General features: G+C 46.5%; 1 protein-coding gene across 7 annotated transcripts in view; it reads right to left on the bottom strand.

Moving 5' to 3' along the window:
• Positions 1–21,931, bottom strand: part of astn2 (astrotactin 2) — a 1,941,856-nt gene that overhangs the window by 1,160,236 nt on the left and 759,689 nt on the right. For 5 of the 7 annotated variants that reach the window (XM_085965839.1, XM_085965835.1, XM_085965834.1 and 2 more), the window contains one exon: positions 1,216–1,287. The exons of the other annotated variants lie outside the window; for them this stretch is intronic. In XM_085965839.1, the coding sequence (XP_085821965.1) occupies positions 1,216–1,287 (72 nt within the window). The remainder of the gene's footprint in view (positions 1–1,215; positions 1,288–21,931) is intronic. 7 annotated transcript variants of the gene reach the window in all.

The following is a 21,931-nucleotide window of genomic DNA, read 5'->3' on the forward strand; positions in this document are numbered from 1 at the left end:
GAATTATTTTATCATTTAAACTGCATATTAAAATGGAAGCTAAATATAGCCGGTATAACAAGCATTGCAACAAGGGCTTGACAGTTAAATTTACACAGGGTAATAAATCTTTGAAAATTTACAAGTAAATAACAACATGCTTTTAAACACACATTCCAAACTTCCACATTTCTTCCCAAGTTATTCCATTATAATTGATATAACTCGATGCCACCCCCTCAAACTCTCCCTCCAAAGTTTTCTTTGTTTACTCTCATTTCTAAACCCAACCTTTCCGCCCAGCAACTTTTATCAACGCAACTGAAATTCGGCTAAGTTAGGCCAACCTCAAACCCATATGTTGATTGTGCGAGTGGAAGTAAAACCATTGGAAATGGGAACCATGACCACCTTCAGACTCCAGTTCTGCACATTCACCAAATCTAATGAAGGGTCACACCCAAACATTAATATGTTTTTTTTCTGTCTTATGCTGAGATCTGCTATACATTTCCATTAACATCCGTTTTTAAACAGGCAAATCTGTTCATTCTAACTGCTTTTTTTCAAACACTCAGTCAAAATTCCAATTTTTGTGTACTGTTTTTAAACATCAAAACATTAATATCAGTGTTTTAAAGAAACATCACATCTTGGCAGCAATAACTTCCCTAATATTTACTGGGACAGGATTTCCAAGCAGAAGGGTGGAGGGGACGGAGTGGGGGAAAGGAGTTCTGGTCAGGAAACCTGGAAGTCCGGGTTTCCCCGAACACCGTGGAGTTTTCATTCCATGGCATGCATGTTTTTTTTTAAACAGGTACCTCACCCGGAAGCCAGCCTGGTTGACAGGCTTGGCTGCCTGTCGAGTGGGGAACGCTGCAGAAGAGGCCGCAGCCCAGGAGCAGGTAGGTTTCCTGCTGCTTGATTTGGAGATCACAAGGGCGTGGGTTCAGCGTAACACGCTGGAGGGTCGAGGGATGAACGCGGGGAGGGTTGGAGTGAGATCGGAGGGGGGGCTCGGAAAGAGATCGCGGGGTCATGGCGAGATCGGAGGGAGAGATGAGGGGCAGAGAGAGATCGGCGGGTCAGAGGGAAAGATGAGGGGGGGTCAGAGGAGAGACGGTGATCATGCGGCGGTGGGGAGGGGGGCGGTGGGCAATCACTGGCGTGGTTTACAGGTTTTCTTGCTGGACCGGGGAGAAGCACTCCTGCTCCACCTGGCAAAGCACTTACCTGTTCCATGCAGCAGTCCTCGCCTCCCATTACCTGCCGGATTTCCTGAGGCCCGGGAAGCCAGTGTTAAGCCTGAAACACAGATAAAATCTGAGGCACGCAGAATCATTAAAATATTTAAATAAGCAACCCACCTCCATTAAAACCGGAAGTGGGCTGGTTTGAGGCAGGTTGAGTTCAGGTTTGAGATTTTTTTACATTTTAACTTCCCACCCGACCCAAACCCGTTTTGGGCGGATAAAATTACCCCCCTAATTTCTGCTCAAGCACCGAAAGGACTACAAACTCCACCGGGTAGAAGTTTTACAGTTAATCAGTGGCAGGGAAAACGAAGAGATGAGAGATCAGGCATATACACAGTCTCATTGATCAATCGCATGATCAATGCCTGCAGAAAAACATCTCCATCCCTCAGGAGAGTCGTTTCACTTTTGCTCACACTGATATTTCTTTCTTTCACAGGCAAGATTGAACACGGCATTTATTCAATAGCTCTTGCTATTATTTCCAAGCAAATCTGTCAAGGCTGAGAAATAATATGATTTGGTGCCATTCCTGGCCATGGCAACTCAAATTAATGTCAATGGCACTGTGTGCCAGACATTATTCCTCAGTCGTATGAACCCGAGTTTATTTTTATTTTTAAATCGTTACGGCTTTAGACATTTAATAATCTCTATCTTGATTCAAACATTTCTCCCTGTGGAACTGGGGCAGGTGCTTAAAATGTAACTGAACTCTTGTTTGTGCTGAGAATACCTGATAAGTCAGGGGGATAATTTCATTTTGTTGATGTTACCAACTTTCGTATTTTGTGGCTACTGTTACTGCGACAACTTGGGGGGGGGGGCGGCGGAAGAAGGCACAGCCTCTGTTTATCAGCTCAAGACAGACATCCTATGCCAAGGGTGCCTTTCATAAGCTAACCATGTAAGTATTCTTTTATCATTTAAAATGCATATTAAAATGGAAGCTAAATATAGTTGGTATAACAAGCATTGCAACAAGGGTTTGACAGTTAAATCGACAGACAGGGTATCAAACAAGTAAACAACAACCTGCTTTTAACATTACGATTAATACAAGAATCTCTATATGCATAGAATCATATAATCTCTCAACACAGAAGGAGGCCATTTGGTCCGTTGTGCCTGTGCTGGCTCTTTGAAAGAGCGATTCAATTTGTCCCACTCCCCTGCTTTTTCTCCATTGCCCTTCAAATCTTTCCTTTTCCAGTATATATTCAATTCTCTTTTGAAAGTTACTATTGAATCTGCTTCCACCATACTTTCAGGCAATGCAGTTCAGATCATCAAAACTCGCAGCATAAAAAAATGTTTTCCTCATCTCCCCCCGGTTCTTTTGTCAATTATACCCTGGAGCCTTTCCTGTGGCAGTGTACAAGTCAAATGTGCGTGATCTGCTGGTGCAGATTGGTTAACAATGTGATAACATGATTAGTTGAAGGAACAATTACCTATAATCTAATTATTAAAAGTATAGCATTACATTAGATGCACATAGGTTGTGGCAGAAAAACAGGGATTCGTGCACTCAGCAACTAGAAATAAGGCAAAAAGAGGGCAGATTTTCCTCTGGTCTGCCAGCACAGGAAGCTGTCGCAGCAATTTTCATAGGGATTGTCTGCCCCTAACCTACAACCAATGGGAGTTGAACAAATCGAGCTGCAATCACCATCTTGGTGCAGGAGGAGATGCAGGTGCAGTGGCCATGTTCGTGCAGGAGGAGAGGCAGATTCAGCCACCATCTTGGTGCAGGATGCGATGCAGGTGTGGCCACCATCTTCATGCAGTGGATGCAGGTGCAACCACCATCTTGGTACAGGAGGAGGGGCAGGTGCAGATAATATGGGTCACGAACTGCACTGTGCTAAATGTAATACTCATCAGTGAGGAGTATGTGGAACAACATGTTGAATTGTTTTGTATGCAATTAATTTTTGGTTATCTATAGATCTGAGCGACACCTCAAAATCCATCTCCATCAAATCAGAATCTCCGAACCAAACTACTGAAAAACCAGAGTCTCTGTTCGATATGGAGTGCACACTCTCTCCCTGAAGGACACACACCACTTACATAAACCCCACACAGGGGGAGTCTATGTTTGCCCAAAACGGAGTACACTGGGCAGTTAAGTGACAAATGAACTTTAGCATAGATAAATGTGAGGTGATGCACTTTGGTAGATGTAAAACAGAAACATCACCTACACCTTAGAAAACAAGAAACTGAATGGGGTAAAAGAGCAAACAGATCTAGGGATACAAGTGAACAAATCATTAAAAGCAGCATCACAGGTCAGCAAAGCAATTAAAATGCTTACAAAGCATTTATTTTTTGGGGTATAGAATTCAAAAGTAATGAAGTTATGTTAAACTTGTATAGGACCATGGTCAGGCCGCACACAAGTACTGTGCACAGTTCTGATCTCCATACTATAAAAAGGACACAGAAGCACTGGAGAAAGTGCAAAAAAGACTTACAAGGATGGTACCAGACCTGAGAGATTACAGCTATCGGGAAAGATTGACCAGGTTGGAGCTTTTTTCTTTGGAAAAGAGAAGAATTAGAGGAAGCCTGATAGAGGTCTTTAAAATTATGAATGGATTGGACAGGATAGATGTGGAGAGAAGGTTTCCACTTGTGGGAGAATCCAAAACTAGGGGCCATAAATGCAAAACAGTTAAGAATAAATCCAATAGGGAAATAAGGAGAAATGTCTTTACTCAGAGAGTGGTTAGAATGTGGAACTCGTTGCCACAGGAAGTGGCTGAGGCAAATAGCATAGATGCTTTCAGAAGGAAACTAGATGAGTACATGACAGATAAAGGAATAGAAAGATATGCTGAAAGGCTGAGATGAGGTAGATGGAATGGGAGGTGTGAAGTATAAACTGTTGTATATTCTATGTAAATCTGGGCACAAACCCATATGATGTCACTTGGGGCCCACTTGCATTGAAGTTAAATTGCTGCACCCTCATTGTGGTGCAATCACCAGAACGTTTGTCGGACGACAAGGGCAAAGGTGTGGCTGGATCTTAGGAGTAATGAAATAGATCTGGTAGATGAGCACCTCAGGAGCAGTGACCACAACATGATGAGGATTAAGATCCAACTGGAAAGGGAAAAAGTCAGTAGAAAGACTAGAACAACAGATTGGATTAGGTTTTAGAAAGGTGATGAGTGAGCTAGCCGAGGTGAATTGGAAAGAAAAATTGGCACACAGGACTGTAGAGCAATAGTGGGATGTTTTTTAAAAAGCAATTGCAAAGGTACAAAATAATATTCCATTGAAGAGGAAGGAAACAACCAATAGTTTTGGGATGCCATGGATAATAAAGAGTTTAAAAGCCAATTAAAAATGAAGGAGGACCACTGCTCTTTTCGATATATACTAATGAGCTAGATTTGGGTATAAGGGCCAGAAGTGCAGTTTGCAGATGACACAAAACTTGGAAATGTAGTAAACAGTGAGGAGGATAGTAACAGACTCCAGGAGGACATAGACAGACTGGTGAAATGGGCAGACACATGGCAGATGAAATTTAATGCAGAGAAGTGTGAAGCGATACATTTCAGAAGGAAAAATGAGGAGAGGCAATATAAACTAAATGGTACAATTTTAAAGGGGATACAGGAACAGAGAGACCTGGGAGTTCACAGGCACAAATCTTTGAAGGTGGCAGGACAAGTTGATAAGGCTGGTAAAAAAAAAGCATACAGGATTCTGTGCTTTATAAATAGAGGCATATTTATAGGGTATTGTGTCCAATTCTGGGAACAACACTTTAGGAAGGATGTCAAGGTCATGGGAAGCATGCAGATGAGATTTACTAGAATGGTACTAGGGCTGACAGACTTCTATTATGTGGAGAAACTAGAGAAGCTGGGATTTTTCTCCTTCGAGCAGGGAAGGTTGAGGGGAGACTTAATAGAGGTATTCAAAATTATGAGGGGTTTCAATAGGAAAAAATTGTTTCCACTGGCAGGAGAGTACACAGATTTAAGATAATTGGCAAAAAATTGAGAGACAAGGGGGGTGGGTGGGGGAAGAGAAGAATTTTTTTATGCAGCAAATTGTCATGATCTGGAACGCACTGCCCGAAAGGGTGGTGGAAGCAGATTTAAAAGTAACTTTCAAAAGGGAATTGGATATATACTTGAAAAGGAGAAATTTGCAGAGCTGTGGGGAAAGGGCAGGGGAGTGGGAGTAATTGGTAACTCTTTAAGAGAGCCGGCACAGGCACAATGGGCTGTATAGCCTCCTTCTGTGCTGTGTGATTCTAAGAGGGCCTATGAGGACTGCAAAAATAATAAATGGAAAAAAAAGAGACTATGAGAAAATAATTAACAAGGTTAAGAGCAAAAGGGAAAGATAAGAGGTAGTAGGAGGAAATAAATTTCAAAAAAATCAAAAGCAACAAACACTGTGATGACTGAGGAGTGACTCCGGAAGTGTGACATGATGGACGGACCATCATAGCATTTTTAATATATGGTGTATATACATATTTATTGCTATCTATACATTATAAAACTAGCATAATTCCATGCATTTCTTGTTTTTCAGCTCATCAATGCATTTCTTGTTTGTCATCCTGAAATGTGACATTTTCTCACACTTCAATGCTATATTTTTGGATTCGCTGAAGTATTTCTATTTATAAATAGCAGGAAATTAGAATTGAGTACTTAGAAAATATGAATCAAAAAAGAGCAAACCAGCAACAAATCAAGCATAAGCGACAAACAAAATCACTAAGACAAAACCTGAACCAAAGAAACTGCTCAAAATGCTTTAGAGAATATTTTTGGCTGTCACTTTTTCCCCTCAGCCTACTGACCATGGGCTCAAAGTAAGGTTTCTAACATTTTTTAACTGTTTTTCTTAAATTTGTTTATGGGATGAGGGCATCGCTGGCAAGGCCAGCATTTATTGCCCATCCCTAATTGCCCTTGAGAAGGTGGTGGTGAGCTGCTCTTCTTGAACCACTGCAGTCCGTGTGGTGAAGGTACTCCCACAGTGCTGTTAGGTAGGGAGTTCCAGGATTTTGACCCAGCGACGATGAAGGAACGGCGATGTACTTCTAAGTCAGGATGGTGTGTGACTTGGAGGGGAACTTGGAGGTGGTGGTGTTCCCATGCACCTGCTGCCCTGTCCTTCTAGGTGGAAGAGGTCGCAGGTTGGGGAGGTGCTGCTGAAGAAGCCTTGGTGAGTTGCTGCAGTGCATCTTGTAGAGGGTACACACTGTTGTCATGGTATGCCGGTGGTGGAGGGAGTGAATGTTTAAGGTAGTGGATGGGGTGCCAATCAAGCGGGCTGCTTTGTCCTGGATGGTGTTGAGCTTCTTGAGTGTTGTTGGAGCTGCACTCATCCAGGCAAGTGGAGAGTATTCCATCACACTCCTGACTTGTGTCTTGTAGATGGTGGAAAGGCTTTGGGGAGTCAGGAGATGAGACACTTGCCGCAAAATACCTAGCCTCTGACCTGCTCTTGTTGCCACAGTTAAGTTTCTGGTTAATGGTGAACCCCAGGATATTGATGGTGGGGCATTCGGCGATGGTAATGCCGGTAAATGTCATGGGGCGGTGGTTAGGCTTGTTGGAGATATTAATTGCCTGGCACTTCTGTGGTGCAAATGTTACCTGCCACTTATCAGCCCAAGCCTGAATGTCGTCCAGGTCTTATTGCATGCGGGCATAGACTGCTTCATTATCTGAGCAGTTGTGAATGGCACCGATCACTGTGCAGTCATCAGCGAACATCCCCATTTCTAACCTTATGTTGGCGGGATGGTCATTGATGAAGCAGCTGAAGATGGTTGGACCTAGGACACTGCTCTGAGGAACTCCTGCAGCGATGTCCTGGGGTTGTGATGATTGACATTCAACCACCACAACCATCTTCCTTTGTGCCAAGTATAACTCCAGCCAGTGGAGAGTTTACCCACCGCATCCCCCCCCCCCGCCACCCAGATTCCCATTGACTTCAATTTTACTAGGGCTCCTTGATGCCACACTCGGTCAAATGCTGCCTTGACGTCTAGAGCAGTCACTCTCACCTCACATCTGGAATTCAGCTCCTTTGTCCCTGTCTGGACCAAGGCTGTAATGAGGTCAGGAGCCGAGTGGTCTTGGCGGAACCCAAACTGGGCATCAGTGAGCAGGTTATTGGTGAGTAAGTGCCGCTTGATAGCACTGTCGATGACACCTTCCATCATTTTGCATGATAAACACACTAAATAATTATTTCACAATAACATGATTGGACTTACTAACATAGTTATCTTTTGTATTTTTATTAATATACCTGAAGGCCTCAGTCTCTCAAAAACTTGGGCTGGAAGTCAGCTAAAGTTAAACCTGTTTCTGCAATCCCCAGGATCCTGCAGTCCAAGCACGTGCAACATTTCCCAGCATCCATCAGCAGGATCCCACCAGTGTGCAACTTGAAACCGATCACGGTGGCATAGTGGTTAGCACTGTTGCCTCACAGCGCCAGGGACCCGGGTTCAAATCCGGCCTCGGGTGACTGTCTGTGTGGAGTTTGCACATTCTCCCCGTGTTTGCGTGGGTTTCCTCCGGGTGCTCCGGTTTCCTCCCACAGTCCAAAGATGTGCGGGTTAGGTTGATTGGCTATGATAAATTGACCCTTAGTGTTAGGGGGATTAAATACGTGGGGTTACGGGGATAGGGTGGGATATGTGTTGATGTAGGGGTTACGGGGATCGGGTGGGATATGTGTCGGTGCAGGCTCGATGGGCCGAAATGGCCTCTATCTGCACTGTGGGGTTTCTGTGATTCTGTGATTCTTCGTTTGCGTTGTAAGATGAGTTTTTTTCCAAATAATTTGAAGAAGTGGCTTAAGATGGAATTTTGAAAGTATTTTCCAACTTAAATTAGTTCAAATCTGAATCTTATCCAATGCTTTCTTTTAAGCCAAGAGAGGGAGTGATTACACCACCTGTGTTCTTTTTATACACCGAGATGTCAGCAGCAATTATTGTTTGCACATCGTACAAATATTAAAGCAAATTTTTGCTTAAGCTATAATCCCTGTTTCAATTGGGTTTTCTGAATAATTTAAAAACAAGCTGAAATATGAATCTAAGATTTTAATTTAAACTGAAAGTTTCACAAGAATACATTTTTTAAAGCTTGATTTTCTTTACTTCAGGGTGTCTTGATCCAGGAGAGAGAGAGATAGACAAAAACAGATGATTTATATTAGCTGTGATTTTCTTTAGTTCATAGTTAAGAATTCCCGAGAATTACTGTTTGAATAAAACATTAAATTATGCAGCTGTGTCAGTTATTTCTGAATACTAGATTCCCCCCAAACCCTAATTCTCCCCTTTCAATACTGTTATTGAAGCACAAAATTTCACCTTTCTGTGTTCTGTTAAACCTTAACATCTTCTTTCTCCTCAATGCTGCCAAGCCCCATGACCCCACCTTCAATGCTGCCAACTCCAGGATCTCTCCTCCCAGTTTCCAAAATCCCAACATCTCCTCTCTACCCATGGCTGCCAAACATCAAGGTCTCCCAATTCTCAGTATTACCATATCCTCTGAACATAAGAAATAGGAGCAGGAGTCGGCCATTTGGCCCTTCGAGCCTGCTCCGCCATTCAATAAGATCGTGGCTGATCTTCTACCTCATCTCCACATTCCTGCACTATCCCCATATCCCTTGATTCCCTTAATATTCAAAAATCTATCCATCTCTGTCTTGAATATACTCAAGGACTGAGCCTCCACAGCCCTCTCGGATAAAGAATTCCAAAAATTCACCACCCTCAGTGAAAAATTCTCCTCATCTCAGTCCTAAATGGCCGACTCTTTATCCTGAGTCTGTGAACCCTGGTTCTAGACTTCCCAGCCAGGGGAAACATCCTCCCTGCATCTACCCTGTCAAGCCCTGTAAGAATTTTGTATGTTTCAATGAGATCACCTCTCATTCTTCTAAACTCCAGAGAATATAGGCCTAGTTTACTCAACCTCTCCCCATAGGACCATCCCTCCATCCCAGGAACCAGCCTGGTGAACCTTTGTTGCACTCCCTCTATGGCAAGTATATCCTTCCTTAGGTAAGGAGACTAAAACGGTACACAATACACCAGGTGTGGTCTCACTAGGGCCCTATATAATTGCAGTAAGACGTCTTTACTCTTATACTCAAATCCTCTTGTAAGAAAGGCCAACATACCATTGGCTTTCCTAATTGCTTGCTGTACCTGCATGTTAAATTTCAGTGATTCTTGTACAAGGACACCCAGGTCCCTCTGAACGCCAACATTTCCCAATCTCTCACCATTTACAAAAAACTCTGCTTTTCTATTTTTCCCACCAAAGTGGACAACTTTACATTTCTCCACATTATATTCCATTTGTCATGTTCTTTCCCACTCATTTAGCCTGTCTATATCCCCTTGAAGCCTCTTTGCACCCTCCTCATAACTTACATTCCCACCCAGCTTTGTATCATCAGCAAACTTGGATATATTACATTTGGTCCCCTCATCCAAATCATTGATGTAGATTGTGAATAGCTGAGGCCCAAGAACTGATCCTTGCGGTACCCCACTAGTTACAGCCTGCCAACCCGAAAATGACCCGTTTATTCCTACTCCCTGTTTTCTGTCCGTTAACCAATCCTCAATCCATGCTAGTATATTACCCCCAATCCCATGAGCCCTAATTTTGTTTAATAACTTCTTGTGAGGCACCTTATCGAATGCCTTCTGAAAATCCACATATAGCACATCCAATGCTTCCCCCTTATCTATTCTGCTAGTTACAACCTCAAAAAACTGTAACAGATTTGTCAAACACGATTTCCCTTTCATAAATCCGTGCTGACTCTGCCCAATCCTATTATCATTTTCTAAGTGCCCTGTTACCACTTCCCTAATAATAGTTTCTACCATTTTCCCTCCTACTGATGTCAGGCTAGCTGGTCTGTAGTTCTCCATTTTCTCTCTCCTTCCTTTCTTAAATAGTGGGGTTAAATTTGCTACCTTCCAATCCGCGGGAACCGTTCTGGATACTATGGAATTTTGGAAAATGAAAAACAATGCATCCACTGTCTCTATAGCCACCTCTTTCAAAACCCGAGGATGCAGGCCATCAGGTTCTGGATATTTATCGGCTTTCAGTCCAGTTAATTTCTCCACTACTTTTTTTTTACTAACACTAATTTCTTTCAATTCCTCATTCTCACTAGACCCTTGGTTCTCCACTATTTCCGGGCAGTTTTTTGCATCTTCTTCCGTGAAGACAGACACAAAGGGCTCGATTTTCATTGAGCCATGGAGTCAGGCTTGGAGGCGTGCGGGGGGTTAAAATCGCAAAAACTGGCGGGCGTCACCGCCTAGTTCCCGAATCCAAGCAATTTTAACTCAGGCGTGTCTGATGGTCCCGACTCCGACCCGCATCCAACAGGCGGGACTCGTCTTTAAGGCCCTTAATTACCACTAAATGGCCTCTATAATCACATTTTAATAGGCCCTTGCAAATTTAACCCTTTTCCCACATAAAACACGCCTGGTGGGAATCACGAATGTGAAACCTGGCGGGAGCACTATTGGATTGCTGACTATCAACTGCAGGTCAACCATTAAAGAGATTTGATCAGCCATCATTTGCAGGTGGCAGGACTTAGTGGTCTCAGGCTTAGCCACACCTGTGGAAGGTTGGAGCCTCACACCCATCTCCAGTGTGGCCTCCTGGGAAATCCCTCTCGCCAACTTCACTCAGCGCTTCCTCAACGGAGGCATATACCAGAAACATGGGAGCCATTTATTTCCTTCCCATCTGGGCATTAGAGGAGCTCGAGCACCAGCCGCGACAGCAGCAGAACCAGGAACAACAGCAGCAGGAGCGCCAGGAGTGCTGCTCACCCACCTGAAGCTGCACAGGCCAGAAGGGGTCAGTGCCTGGAAGCCCGTCAGCGCAGGAGATACCCCCCAAACAGGGTCTACAGACGCACGGTCACCAACTCAGCATGTCTGAGCAGCAGTGTCAAAGGCGGCTCCGACTTTCGCGAGAGGTAGTGACTGACATCTGCGCAATGCTACAGCAAGACCTGCTGCCCAGAGGACCAGGTGGACAAGCATTACCAGTGGCCATCAAAGTCACCACCACACTCAACTTTTTTGCCTCAGGCTCATTCCAGGGATCAGCAACAGACATCAGCGGCATCTCCCAGTCGGCTGCACACACTTGCATCACTCAGGTAACCGATACCCTCTTTGCTCTCGCGCACAATCACATCCACTTCACCAAGGATCGAGCAAGTGTCATGGCGTGAGCGGTTGGATTAGCTAATCTGGCAGGCTTTCCAAGGGTACAGGGCGTCATTGACTGCACACGTGGCCCTTAGGGCACCCCATCGCAATCCAGGTATTTTTGTCAACCGCAAGGGCTTCCACTCCCTCAACATTCAGCTGGTTTGTGACCACAAGAAGGAAATTTTGCATGTTTGTGCCATGTACCCTGGCAGTTGCCATGACTCCTTCATACTGCACCAGTCTAGTGTGCCTCTGCTATTCAGTCCGCCAGACCAACTTAACGGATGGTTACTTGGAGACAAGGGCTATCCCCTGAGGAAGTGGCTAATGATGCCGTTGAGGAGGCCAGCCAACGAAGCTGAGGAGAGCTACAACTCCAGCCACATTTCCACCAGATCCATTATTGCGCAAACCATCGGTTTGCTGAAGATGCGCTTCAGATGCCTGGATAGATCAGGTGGAGCCCTGCAGTACTCAGCAGCCAGGGTCTCCAGAATTGTCGTGGTTTGCTGTGCACTTCACAACATGGCACAGCGTCGTGGCTTGCAGATTACTGAGGACCAAGTGGCTCCTCACATATCCTCCTCAGATGAGGAGGAGGAGGAGGAGGGCGAAAATGAACATCCTGCAGAGGCCCATCAACCAGCAGCAGCATTATGCGAGAACATTGCTGCCCGGGATGCAAGGAATGCACTCATCCTGGCCAGATTTGCTTAGCCTAGTCAATCAAACACTTTTGCCTCGCAGCTTCTTACCAGAGCATTGACAATGGCCAAGAACCAGAGGATTCCTAGCACTCTGACCACCATACTGACAGTTGCAAGTATTCCTAAGGCCTCAATGTGGAAGTCCCAATAGCGAAATGTCAGACGCCACAACTGCAACATTTGCCATCAGAATTTTTATGCACAATTACGACGTGATGGCATTTTTACACTAAACACAAAATTCTACCCAAGTGACTACTTGTGCTTTATCTTCCTCTTACGCGTGCTCCTATGTAGTGCTTCCCCTGTGGCTTCAGCAGATGTGGAGGCCCCTTGCTCACTTTCCTGCTGCTCCTGTCTTGACACCTTTGACAGGCGTCCTCTGGGGTTGCGAGCCTGTGAGGGCTTGTCAACAGTCTGCTGCTCCTGCGGCTGTGCAGAGGTTGAGACGTCTATCTCACTTGGGTGTGGACTCCGGTGGGGCTCTGACCGAGGGCTCTGCAGTGGCATGGAATTGTGAGCACTTGGAGAGGAACCCCCACTTCCTTGAGGTCTGCCACCAACCTCCCTCTCATGGGTCAGGTCCCCCTCAGCGCCTGTAAGTGGCTGGAGAGCACCTTGCTGCACATCAGGGGGGCCATGGGGACCCGTATCTGCAATGGCAGTCCTACTCAGAAGGACTTCCATGAAGGTCTGGTTTCTCTGTTCAATAGATGCCCATCGCTCCTCAAGAGATGTCATTCTATTCTGAACAATGACCATGTTTTCCATACCCTGGCGACTAAGCTCCTCCATGGCCGTAGCCCTCCTCTCCTCTACCGTAGCCATCCTCTCCTCTACGGTAGCCAGCCTTACTACGGAGGTAGCAAGTGTTTCCACGGAGGTAGCCATCCTTTCTGTGGTGATGCGTTCATGCGCCAATAACTCCACAAAGGCTCTGCTCATGTTCGCTATGGACTCCTCCATTCGCTCCACACTCGCAGCGATCCTAGAGACAAAACCTACCAGAGACTCCTGCATCTGTGCCTGGAGTTCTGTCACTTCTGATCTTATGGATGAACCCAGAGGCAGAGGGTCGACATGCTGCTGAGCCGAGCTGGCAGAGTCCTGCGCCCTCCAACTAGGACTCTCCACTGTTGTCCCTGTCTCCACAATCTGCTGATGCTCACTTGTGAGCTGTGATACACCAGGTGACAACACTACTATATGTCCCGAAAGTCCCACCGAGGTGTGAGTGTCTGCACTGGTGCTGGGTGCGCTGAATTCTGCTGACGCTGCGCTCTCAGAGGTTGCAGCTTCCTCTGAGGAGTCTGACTGCTCAGCCTCTTCTTCCTGGCTAGGGGGGATGGATGCTTGTGATGGTCCTGTGGGGGAGTAAAGGAAAGAGTCAGAGATGTGATGCAAAGGCTACATGCACATAGCTTTTTGCAGATGCTCATAAGTGCATCTGTTACAGCTTCACAATCATTATCAGCGACACATGCAATGTCAAAGAGAGAGATGGGAAACTTTTCTGTCACCAGCTTGCTGTGTTGCACCTGTCTGTCCGTCCCCCATGCACGAATCATCCTCAATGCCCATAATTTCCAGGATGGCCTCCTCCCAGTGGATCAGGTGGGCTACTGAGGGTGGCCCTCCTCCTGTCCTGGCTCGCTCTCATTTGTTGTGAGCTCTCTTTTCCTGCAATGAGGGAGACAAGTGGAGGTTGAGTGAGAATGAAGGAGTGAGTGTAGAGATTGCATAGCATAGATACTTAGAAGGAGACAAAGATGGAGTGAGGTTGCAAGACCAAGGGCCCTCCCTGTGTGTTGTCAGTTGTGTTCAAAGCATCAGAGTGATAGGGAGTGTGAGGGCTGCATGGTGGAATAGTTCTGTGAATGTGACCATAGAGAGAGAGGGAATGGGCAAGGGTGCATGGATGTCAGTGTCAAGTGGGATGTGGAGGAAGAGATTGCTAAAGCTGAGTGCTGGTGAGGAAAGGCAATGGGGATCAGATTGAGGGTGATGGGAAATTCATACTCACTTTTCCAGTGCGCTGAAGGTCATGAAATCTTTTCCTGCACTGTATCCAGGTTCTGCGGGTGACTCCCAAGGAGTTGATCTCCTCAGCCACCTGCATCCACACTGCCTTGGTCTGACTGGGAGGCCTCTTCCTCTCTGATGAAGGGAAGAGCACCTCCCTGTTGGCCCTAGCCCCATCCACCAATTCCTGCAGTGCCGCCTCATCAAAGCAAGGAGCTGCTCTTGCCCTCCCGCTTGTCATCTTTCCTGCAGGTCCCTCTGACACAAAATGGAGGAAGCTTGGAAGCCTGCAGAAGAAGCAAGACTTGCTGTGGACCTTAAAAGCAGCAGCAATGATGATGTCATCGGAGGGGGCTTTCAGTCATGAAAAACCCCTTTGCAAAGGCTTCCCACACGTTGGAAATCAATTGGCCAATTGAGTTAAAATTGCATCAATCTCCCACATCCATTTAGATTCATGTGGGAAACACGAAATTCGGATAACACGACAACAGCCCGCACCTGAGTTAAAATCGAGCCCAAAGTATTTGTTTAATTTCTCGGCCATTTCCTTATTCCCATTATAATTTCTCCTGTCTCAGCCTGTAAGTGACCCACATTTACTTTCGCTAATCTTGTCCTATTTACATACCTATAGAAGTTTTTACAATCTGTTTTGATGTCTCTCGCTAGTTTACTCTCATATTCTATTTTCCCTTTCTTTATCAATTTCTTGGTCCTCCTTTGCTGAATTCTAAAATCCTCCAAATCCTCAGGCTTACTGCTCTTTTTGGCAACATTATAAGCCTCTTCTTTTGATCTAATACTATATTTAACTTCTCTTGTTAGCCACGGTTGGACCACTTTTCCTGTGGGGTTTTTGTGCCTTAAAGGAATGTATATTTGTTGTAAATTATGTATTAATTCTTTAAATGCTAGCCACTGCTTGCCTACAGTCATACCTTTTAATGTAGTTTCCCAATCTACCTTAGCCAACTTGCCCCTCATACCTACGTAGTTTGCTTTGTTTAGATTTAAGACTCTAGTTTTGGATTTAACTAAATCACTTTCAAACTCAATATAAAATTCTATCATATTATAGTCACTCTTCCCTAAAGGCTCCTTTACTACAAGGTTATTAATTAACCCTTTCTCATTGCACAATACTAGATGTAAAATAGCCAGTCCCATAGTTGATTCCTCAACATACTGATCTAGAAAACTATCTTGCATACATTCCATGAATTTGTCCTCCACACTATTACTGCAAATTTGGTTTGCCCAGTCTATATGTAGATTAAAGTCCCCCATGATCACTGTATTACCCTTGTTACATGTGCCTCTAATTTCCTGATTTATGCTCTGCCGTACATTACAACTGCTGTTTGGGGGCCAATAAGCAACTCCCACCAATGTTTTCTGCCCCTTGCTGTTTCTTAACTCCACCCAAACTGATTCTACTTCTTGATTTTTGGAGCTAGGATCCTTTCTCTCTACTGTCTTTATCCCATCCTTTATTATCAGGGCTACCCCTCCTCCTTTTCCATTTTGCCTATCTCTTCTAAAAGTTAAGTATCCTGGAATATTTAGTTCCCAACCATGGCCACATTGCAACCACGTTTCCGTTATGGCTATTAGATCAAATCTATTAAATTATATCTGTGCTATTAATTCATCTATTTTGTTGCGAATGCTTCACGCATTCAAATATAGCACCTTTAGCTTTGACTTATTTCTATTTTTCCTGCTGTCAACTTAATCACTGATGTCTTATTACCTTTGTTACTCTCTCTGTCCCTTCCTGACCCACTCTGCTTATTTTTACTCAAAACTCTACTCTGCTCTAGAGCCTTGACATTTCTCTCACTGCTTTTATATTTACTCTTTCCTGAATCCTCCCACCACCCCATCATTAGTTTAAAGCCCTGTCTACTGCCCTAGTTATTCGGTTCACCAGGACACTGGTCTCAGCCCGGTTTAAGTGGAGCCCTTCACAATGGAACAGCTCCCTCTTTCCCCATTACTGGTGCCAGTGCCCCATGAACTGAAACCCCTTCCTCCCACACCACTCTTTGAGCCCCGCATTTAAACCTCTAATCTGTTTGTCCCTATGCCAATTTGTGCGTGGCTCCAGGTAACGATCCAGAGATTATTACTTTTGAGGTTCTGCTTTTTAATTTGGATCCTAGCTCCTCAAACTCCCTCAGCAGAACCTCATTCCTGGTTCTATCTATGTCATTGGTTCCTACGTGGACCATGACAACTGGATCCTCCCCCTCCCACTCCAAGTTTTTCTCTAGCCGCGAGGAGATTCTTTAACCCTGGCACCGGGCAGGCAACACAATCTTCGGAACTCTCGGTCACGGCTGCAGAGAACAGTAGCTATCCCCCGGACTATACATAACCCCTTCCACAACTACATTCCTTTTCACTCCCCCCACTTGAATGGCCTCCTGCACCATGGTGCCATGGTCAGCCTGCTCATCCATCCTGCAGGCTTTTTTGTCATCCACACAGGCAGCAAGAGCCTCATACCTGTTGGACTAGGGCAAAGGCTGAGGCTACTCCATCACTGCAACTGGGGTCCCCTTACCTGCTTGAGTTGCAGTCACACCCTCCTGTCCCTGACCACTAACCAGACCTGTACCACTACCTAACCTAAGGGGTGTGACTGCCTCCTGGATCAAAGTGTCCAGGTAACTCTTCCCATCCCTGATGCCCCGCAATGTCTGCGCCTCAGACTCCAGCTCAAAAACGCTGAGCTGAAGTTCCTCAAGATGCAGGCACTTACTGCAAACGTGATTTTCCGGGATCACAATGCTCTCCACAAACTCCCACATGGTGCAGTTGCGGCACACCACCTGCACTGCTATCCCTATATGACCTTGTTTTATTTAATTAAATTTGTAATTAGGCAACTTAGTTTACAGTGTTGTTTCTTTACTTACTTGATCTAGATTAAGTTAAGGGTACTGACAGTAAATATCTACCTGTAACACAAAGCATTACAAGTAGTGTAGGCAAAAAGCAACAAAAAGGCAAGAATCACCATTCATACCATCAAAGGAGATCTGCTACTGTATATACAATTTTTGAGATACGCATGCACAGTATCAGTAACCCAAAAACTCCTTATTGATTGATCTAATCCAAAAACCTGTACAACCATCTATCTACTCTGATTGGTTTTAGAATCAATCAATAAACCCTTAACCACCAATCCCTTTACTGTCACATCTCTTGCATGCCCCTACTATATCTTCCAACTCAGAGAGCAATGTCTGGGAAGATAAACTAGTCCATGGTAAATTAAAAAGCATGCAAGAGCAGAGATAATATCTAGCAGTGCAACTGGAAGGTTATCTCCAGTGCCATGCATTAGATAGTACATCTAATTTTGCAGCAATGCTAAATATACTTGATCTCATCTAATTAAAAAAAAAATCAACATAGATTTATTGTATTTTAATACTGTAGCATGCCAAACATATTCTTCCCCTCCCCCATTCCAATTCATCTTGCGTTTCACCTACACAATAAATACATTTTTGTAAAAACTTGATCCATCTCTTTTTGTCAAGTTTAAAAGATAGTCAAGGGATATCCTGAGGGGACAAGAGAGTTTACTAGCATTGCCTTGCTGATTGCTCCTCTCTCTCCCAGAGTCAGTTTGGCATCTCTGCCAGGTTATTGAAGGTCAGCATCAAGCATAGGTGCTGAGGGGGGTCCAGGTCAATCTGTGACGTTCCTGCATATATTCCAGCTGTAATTTCCAGGAAATAGCCCAAAGCTTGGAAAACTTAGACTTGGCAGCCTACTTTGCTTTGGATGTGCGGCAAGATGAGAAATGGAGGGAGGGATTAGACTGAGGGGCAAATGTATTGTTTGAAAAAAGATTCTGTTCAATTTCTGACAGCTCTCGAGTGCATGAACCACCAGGAGAAGATTCACAGAGCTTCTAAAATGAAAATGAAATGTAACCGTTCAGAAGCTTTTGACGCCACAAGGCTCAATCTTTCAGGAATTATAAAACAGTCTGCAGAGAATGGACTCACAGGAGTTATATGGGGTTTGTAAAGGTGAAATCCCCTCATTCCTCTGGATTACAAAAAATAAGGATCCAGTAAACTTTCACCCAGTTGGAGGTACTGGGTCTGTTAATAGATCTTGCACTACTTGGGAAATGTGATCAAGCCACAGGTTGGGAGGGAACAAATAGAAGGAAAGGAACTATGGGGGAGAAATTCGGTATCGCCCATTTTGAGGCGCGAATATCGGCCGGGCGCAAAGTTTAGCACCCGGCACAAATTATCGCCGCCGACTGCAAAATTCGCCTCTCTCGCCCCTGGAGGTGATTGGAGCGCTAAATCAGGTGCTACACACCCCTCTTAAGGCGCTAAGCCCGAGGAGCGAGGTGCTACCTCAGAGGGCGGGCTCAGCGCAGGTGCTGTCAGTTAGCGATTGAACACAGACACACTGGCGCCGGTCAGTTCTTAAAGGGGAGGGTCGATCTTGCTCTGCAGCCACGCCCTGCTCACTGGAGCCTTGAGTCTCGGCCTGGACAAACCTGTGGTGAAATCTTCCAGCCAAGGACTATGGAGAGGGCCAGGGAGCGAGCACAGCGCTTCAGCGAGCGTGCCTTGGAGGCTCTGGTTGGTGTGGTGGAGCGCAGAACATCTCTACTGTACCCAGAGAGTGGCAGGAGTCCTTTGCCAAGCGAATGCAGGAAGGCATGGAGGGAGTAGGCTCACAGAGTGACCTCAAGCAGCATGGTGCCTAGGACCCCTGTGCAATGCAGGAAAAAGTTCAACGACCTCACTCGGGTCGTCAGGGTGAGTGCCTTTTTTCAAAACCTCTTCATCCCTCCATCTCCACCTCACTTTATGGCCAGAGGGTCTTGAAAGCCCCAATGCCCAGCACTCATCCAACACCTATGGCCCTTTCATGAAACACACAAGCACATTCCACACTTTGCATACAGTAAGGGCTATTCAACCATGGGAGGCATTTCAGGCAAGATCATGGCTGCATACAGTAAGTGCTATTCAACCATGGGAGGCATTTCAGGCAAGATCATGGCTGCATATTTGCTCAGATGCCGTCCTTTTTCTTGCAGGCATAGCTAGCTCATAATAGGAGACAGCAGCAACGGACCGGTGGAGGGCGGCCTCACCTTCAAGCCCTCAGCAATCTTGGGCAGCGCGTCCACAGGATTGTGGCAAGCCGGATGTTTGTCCCGTCGCCACTGGAGACGCCGACCCCGTTCTGGCCAGCAATGGTAAGGTCATCACCTTTTTGTCCTCTCTCCTTCCACTTGTTCCTCACAACAGCAACCTTTGACACTTTCAATCCAAATCAGTACATCGCTGCACTCATGTCTCCCTTGCTGCCACCCTGTCCTCACGCTAAAGCCACTCTTGTACCTCCCTGCTTTCAGATGGTGATTCACCAGGTGAGGAGACGGGCCCTCAAGCTGCCATTGGGAGTGAAGCTGAAGGCGAGGAGGAAGAGGAAAATGGACCATCAGCGCAACCCTCTGGCGAGGCAGCCCATGCCCATACTGGGGACATGACTTCCCTGGAGGGGAGCGGGGGGGAATGGTCTGATGAGGGTGAAGCTCCAGGACCCAGCGGGCTGCAGCAACATGAGGGGGTTAGGGAAGCTCGGGGGCCTTCTCCCCGGACGGAGAGTATGGCCTCGAGTCCTGCTGCACTGAACGCAGACGAGGAGCGGGTCCTCGCTGAAATGAGTGCCCAGGCGGAGCAAAGGCACAGTGAGCTCATGGCTGCAGTGGCAAGGATGCCCCAATCCACTGAATCACTGGCAAGGAGTGTGGAGCTCTTCACTGGAGCACAGGTGGCTGCCACGCAAATGCTAAGTGCTGCAATGCAGTCAGTGGCTGGACTCATGCAGGCACAGATTGAGGTCACGTGAGCACTGACTGCTGCCACCCTCGCTGGATCGGGCAGATTTCCCCGGGGCTCTCACCGCGCCGCAGCAGGCCAGCAATCTGTGCTCCAGCAGATTGCTCCGCATGCTGAGGTGCTGCCCCGTCAGAGTGCCAGTGTGCCGGTCGAGCACTGTCATTTCTCCACTGCAGTTGCCACCACCTGTAGGACAGACTGCTGCCACCCATGCAGAGTTGGAGCAGTCAGCAGCCGGGCCCTCCAGGCCCAGAGCTGGTCCAGGCCGTCCCTCAAGGGCATCTGCAGTCTCAGTTTCTGACACTCAGCAGCCTTCCCCTAGCCTTGCTGTAGCCACTGGGGTCCCATTACGGAGGAGCTGCAGGGTGGGAAGGGGGTAATTTTGCAAGGGAGGCAGATCACCCTCGAAGGGCAAAAAGTAGTTGGTGTCGCAAAATGTAATTCATTGTTTTATTGAAGGCCGAGGGTCGTGGTCAAATTTATGTTACTGTTTTGGATATTGTCTCCAGGTTGTGAGAGCCAGTTATGTGAATGACTGTTTTTTTGGGTGTTTCTTTCTATTACTTTGTCATGCGTAAATGAGACACAGTTTGGGAAATAAAGAAGTGTCTGTATTCAAAATGTGCATGTTTGGCCTTTGCACTCATTGTTGCCTTGACCGGCTTAGGGGTTGTTGGATGGTTTCATTCAGGTTGTTTGAATGGCAGAAGCCATTCCCTCAGAGGGGGCCTAGAAGCGACTTGCTATGAGCCTTTGACGGACGGCCCTCCCACTTTGTGCCTCCCTCCCGCCTTGGTGCTGCTGATGTTCATCCTCCTCCTCCGCTGCTGCTCCAATGTCTGGTGGCATTGGCTGAGTCCTGAGGATTGCCAGGTTATGCAGCATGCAGCACACAACAATGAAGTGGGAGACTCGCTCAGGCGAGTACTGCAGGGCTCCTCCAGAATGGTCCAGACAGCGGAACCGTTGCTTGAGCACGCCGATTGTGTGCTCAACAATGTTCCTGGTAGCTTGATGGCTCTAATTGTATCGTAGCTCAGCAGGGGTGCTGGGCGAACGGAGCGGGGTCCTTTGTCCCCGAGAAGCCAACCTCCTGGGTGAAGCGGTGCCTCGAAAAGGTCTGCCACAGAAGTCTGGCGCAGGATGAAGGCATCGTGGCTGCTGCCTGGAAAGTGGGCATTGACAGCGAGTATCAGCTGTCTGTGGTCACAGACCAACTGAACGTTTAAGTAATGGAAGCCCTTTCGGTTGCGGAAATCCTCGGCATTTTCTTGCGGCGCCCGCAAAGCCACATGGGTGCAGTCAATGGCGCCCTGCACCATGGGGAAGCCCGCTATCATCGCAAAGCCCATTGTGCGTTCTTGCTGCTTGTCCGGGGTCATGGGGAAAGAGAGGTACTCTTGTCTCCTTTTAAAGAAGGCATTTGTGACCTGATGGATGCAGCAATGCACCGCGAACTGGGAGATATTGGCGATGTCCCCAGTAGCGGATTGAAAGGAGCCGGTGGCATAAAAGTTGAGAGCCACTGTTATCTTCACTGCCACCGACAGAGACGTCCTGCTCCTCAATTGAGGCTGCAGGTCTGGCTGAAGCAGGTGGCAGAGCTCAGTGACCACCTCCTTGCTGAATCGCAGCCTTCGCAAACACTGCTCCTCGGACATGTTAATGTATGAGAACTGTTGGCGAAAAACCCTGGGAGGGTAAGATCTCCTGCACCGACGCCTGTTGGCCCTCCTCTGTCTGGCCATGATTGCCACTCTCTCTCTG

Source organism: Somniosus microcephalus, chromosome 23 (assembly GCF_052327205.1).
Source record: "Somniosus microcephalus isolate GS21.2 chromosome 23, FLI_Smic_1.0, whole genome shotgun sequence".
Classification (NCBI taxonomy): Eukaryota; Metazoa; Chordata; class Chondrichthyes; order Squaliformes; family Somniosidae; genus Somniosus; species Somniosus microcephalus.